Below are 5000 nucleotides of genomic sequence, written 5' to 3'. Positions count from 1 at the left end.
TGAAATTAATAAGAAATTTTCATTCAAGAATTAATTACTCTAAAGAAATAAAGCACGTTTTGTTGGAAAAAAATAAATACTATTTAAAATGTGAGAAAAAATCAAAGTTTTTGAATAGTAATATTATAAGAGAGTTTTCAAGATATTCTAATAAAGGAAAAGATGAAAAAGGAAGGAATATATTATTACTTATAAAAAAGGAATCAATGAAAAATTACATAACCAATTTAAATAATAAAATCCAAAGTATTATTATAAAAGAAAGAAATATTCAAAAATTTATTAATAAGTTATATTATAAATTACACATAAAATATATGTTTTTAAAAAATAAATATCAAAATGAAATTTCCAAATATAAAAACATATCTTCTAATATTTCTATGATTCATTTGATTAAAAATGATAAAAAGATTAAACAATTACTAAATAAATTATTAATACAAAAGAAATATATTTTAAATAATATATACTATTATTATAAAAATTTTAATAAATCTTATTATAAAAGTTTAATTTTACATCATTATAATAAGTCACCTATTACATATTCTCTGATGATATTACATTTTTTAGTTTTTTTATTATGGTTAAAATCAAAACCAGCAAATAGTTATGATTATTTTAGAAAACAATATTTGTCTTCATATAGGCTGACTTCAGATTTCATGTATAAATATTTTTGTTGTAGTTTGCAAAGTTTAAAAGAAAAAAAATTATTTACTTTAATAACTTCATTAATAAGTCATAACACTATTCAGTCTTTTTTATTAAATACTATATCTTTATATTATATAGGAACTGCTTTAGAAATGTTAATAAATTCTAGAAATTTTATCATCACATATATAATGAGTGGAATTATATCTACATATATTCAACTTTTATATCATAAAAATAATTATAATAATATTTATGTATTTGGTGCAAGTGGTAGTATAAGCTCAATCTTAATGACATATACTTTTTTATACCCAAAACAAAACATCTATTTATATGGAATTATTGCATTACCATTAGTATAAATATAAAATATTCTTAATTATTTATATATATATATATATATTAAGCATATATTATTTTTTATGTTATTTTTTATTTTTTTTTTTTTTTAGGCTTTATTTTCAGGATTATATTTTTTAAATGAATTTTACTGTGTATTAACTGGAAAAGAAGATAATACAGGTTAATTTATATTTTTATTTTTTAGTTGATTGTATATTTTAAAGAATCTTAATTTTATTTTAATTCATTAATTATACAGAAATAATCTCTTTATTATTATTTATTTTATATAAATTTATTTTACATAATTTTATATTCTTATAAGTCATTTAATTTTTGATTATAGAATCATTTACATTTAATTATAAAATATTTATGTTAAATTTTTTTTTTAATTATCGTGTATTCTGTTAATAGGCCACATTGCTCATTTAACTGGAATGGGTTTAGGTATACTTTATTATTATTATATTAAAAGAAGAATGTTTTTATAAATTTTTCGGATTTTTTTAAAAAAAGGAATAATTTGATTAAAATTTAATTTTATATATATATATATATATAACTTATTTACACAAAATTACATAAAAAATTTTCTTCCATAATTTCATTGAACGATGAAAATATTTATACAAATATTTTTAAAAAAATAATAAAAAAAAAAAATATTAAAAATGATATAATTAAAAAAGAAAAAAAGAATTTTATTTTATATATCAATTATATATAAATATATATTTATTTGTTTTTTTTTTTTTTTTTTTTTTTTTTTTTTATAATATACAAATATATGAGCTTTGCACACTAATATATAATAATACATCGGGTTATTACAATTTTTCATAAAAAGTAAAAAAATACTCTTGTCATTTTACTTGATATATATATTTATTCATTAAAATTTTCTTGTATATCTGTTTTTTGTATTTATATATTTTATTTTTTTAATAATATAGCTCGTAGTTTTATATTTTTTTCTCTTTTTTTATTTTTAAATGCAAAATTTTTACTAATTTAAAACTGAACTATGCCTCATTTTTTATTTTTTTTTTCACGTGTTATTGTAAAAAGCAGAAATAAAAAAAAAAAAAAAAAAATTATATTGTAAAATATTATAAAACTATATTTTAAATTAAGTATTTTTAGAAGTTTTTTTTAATAAATTTTTTTTTAATATATTCATAAATTTATACATATAAATATACTTATATGCATAACCTATACAAGAAAAAAAATATTTTTATATATAAAATTTTTTTTTTTTTTATTGGTAAAAGTATTTTATAAAATGATTTAAATTAAATTAAATTGGAATATTATTTTTTACAAATTCATGATTTATGTATTTCCCTTTTTTTTTTTTTTATATAATCCTTATTTTATATAAAATTTTGTTTTCATCTAAGTGAAAATGAGTTTGAAGAGATCTTTAAATCATTCAGAAATAGATGAAAAAGAAAAAAAAAAAATTAATACAAAAAAAAATGATGAAAAAAATATTGAACTAGAAACATATAACGAAAAAGAAGAAAAGGAAAATGATAAAATAAATTATATAAAATATAACAATATCATAAATATATCAAATTCTTGTTCAAATAATGCTATTATTTCTGATAATTTAAATAATGAATTAATTTTAAATGATGTAAATGGAAACTATGATGATTATAAAAAATCTTTACAAAACAAAGAAAAGAAAAATACATGTGACGATAATAGATATCTTACATATGGTAAAAATGAAAATAATAAAATAAATGACTATACAGAAAAGAAATATGAAAGTGAATTGAAAAAACAAGAGAAAAATCATAGTTTGAAACAAATGGAGTTACATGATAAAAATCTTAATGAAGAAGATGAAAAAATATATGAAGATGCTAATATAAATGTTGAAAAAAAAAAAAAAAAAGTCATAAACGAAGAACAAAATTTAAAAATTGAAAATTCTTCAAATAATAAAGAAGAAAACAAAAATGAAAATCCTTCAAACAGTAAAGAAGAAATAAAAGATGAAAATTCTTCAAACAATAAAGAAGAGATTAAAAATGAAAATCCCTTAAATAATAAAGAAGAAATAAAAGATGATGAAAATTCTTCAAACAATAAAGAAGAGATTAAAAATGAAAATCCTTCAAATGTTAATGAAGAAATAAAAGATGAAAATCCTTCAAATGATAAAGAAGAAATAAAAGATGAAAATTCTTCAAATGATAAAGAAGAAATAAAAGGTGAAAATTCTTCAAATGATAAAGAAGAAATTAAAAATGAAAACTCTTCAAATGATAAAGAAGAAATTAAAAATGAAACTTCTTCAAATGATAAAGAAGAAATTAAAAATGAAAATTCTTCAAATGATAAGGAAGAAATAAAAGATGAAAATTCTTCAAATGATAAGGAAAAGGTTAATAATAAGAATATTTCATCTGATTATGGAAAGGATAAGGTAGATTATATACATAATTATCAAAATTCTTATTATAACATGTATAATATGAATTCAGAGAATTACATGAATTACCCCTATTATTATAATCAATATTATAACGTAGTTCAATCTAATCCATTTAATAATGATATTAATAAAGAAAATTCTTATAATATTAATGAATTACAAAAAAATAAAAAGGAAAATTTAATTCAAAGAAACAATTTTGAAAATGAATTTAATATGGATGATAACAACACATCAAATTTAATGAGAAATATTTCTAATGTTTATGTAAATAATCCAATAAATAATTCATTGAATAATCAAATTGATTATACTTCAAATAATCAGATGAATAATTCAATGAATAACTATTATAGTATGTATAATTATAATTATATGAATAATATGAATAATATGAATTATAATTATTACTATGGTTTGTATGATAAAGGTTACGATTACAATAAAAATATAGAAAATAATATGAAAAGCTATGATTATTGTTCTTTAATTGATAAAAGTATAGAATTAATGAAAAAAAGTGATAAAGTAAAGGAAATATTAAAAACTCCAGCAAGGTTACAAATTACACAAGACGAATTAAATAAAATTGAATATACAGAAGGAAATGAACAATATAATATATGGTTTGGTAAATATGTAACAGATAGATTTGATAAAAGTTCCAAAAATACTCCTCGTTTTGTTGCAAAATATAAATGCAATCCAATAAAAGATTCAGGTTATACTAAAGCTGATAAAGTTTATAATAGCAAGCAATATTTCTGTATTTATTTTGCAAGGGGTTGTTGTGCATATGGTCATAATTGTTTATATAAACACAGAATTCCGAATGAAAATGATGAAATAGAATTTGAAGCATCTATTGATATATTTGGAAGGGAAAAATTTAATACTTTTAAAGATGATATGACAGGTGTAGGTAATTTTAATAATGATTGTAGAACCTTATTTATTGGAAGTATTTATATAAATAATTTAAATGAAGTTTCTTTAATTGAAAAAATATTATATGATGAATTTATTAATTTTGGGAATATTGATTATGTTAGATTTATTCCAAATAAAAATATTGCTTTTATTCAATTTACTAATAGAGTTAATGCAGAATTTGCAAAAGTAGCTATGTCCGATCAACCTATAGAAAATCACTCAACCGCACTAACAATAAAATGGGCATTTGAATTAAAAAACCAACCACATCATTTAATTCAATATTATAATAATCCATATATTTATAATCAAAATCAAATTATTTCTTCAACTTGGGAAAATTATATTATGCAACAGCAGTACAATAATGTAATGTTTAATGATTATAATAATATAAATAATAATAGTAATGCTGCCTTTACAGCTCATTATAAAAAAATTAATGATAGATGTAATAATTTAAATAATAGTTTAAATAAAATAGATCAAATGTTTGATATGCAAAATAAAGATAACAAAGATGATTCATTTTCAGTTTACATGTAAAATGAAGTAAAAAAGGAGAGAAACAAAATATAATGAATTAGAATAAAAAAAAAAAAAG

At 17.6% G+C, this 5000-nt stretch overlaps 2 protein-coding genes across 2 annotated transcripts in view; both read left to right on the top strand.

The window, feature by feature from the left end:
- Positions 1 to 1499, top strand: part of ROM9 (rhomboid protease ROM9, putative) — a gene marked incomplete at both ends in the record, with an annotated part of 1524 nt that extends 25 nt beyond the window's left edge. Inside the window, 3 exons of the mRNA XM_028674368.1 lie at positions 1 to 1019; positions 1116 to 1185; positions 1423 to 1499. The exon at positions 1 to 1019 is cut by the window's left edge and continues 25 nt beyond it. Of these exons, the coding sequence (XP_028530728.1) occupies positions 1 to 1019; positions 1116 to 1185; positions 1423 to 1499 (1166 nt within the window). The remainder of the gene's footprint in view (positions 1020 to 1115; positions 1186 to 1422) is intronic.
- A 917-nt stretch (positions 1500 to 2416) lies between these two features.
- Positions 2417 to 4942, top strand: PGAL8A_00036500 (RNA-binding protein, putative; the record flags this gene model as incomplete). Its single annotated transcript, XM_028674367.1, has 1 exon — positions 2417 to 4942. One exon carries the CDS (start codon positions 2417 to 2419, stop codon positions 4940 to 4942), a length of 2526 nt encoding a protein of 841 aa, XP_028530727.1.
- Positions 4943 to 5000: the final 58 nt, after the last annotated feature.

Source organism: Plasmodium gallinaceum, assembly GCF_900005855.1.
Source record: "Plasmodium gallinaceum strain 8A genome assembly, contig: PGAL8A_v1_21, whole genome shotgun sequence".
Classification (NCBI taxonomy): Eukaryota; Apicomplexa; class Aconoidasida; order Haemosporida; family Plasmodiidae; genus Plasmodium; species Plasmodium gallinaceum.
This window is presented reverse-complemented; position numbering and strand designations above follow the sequence as displayed.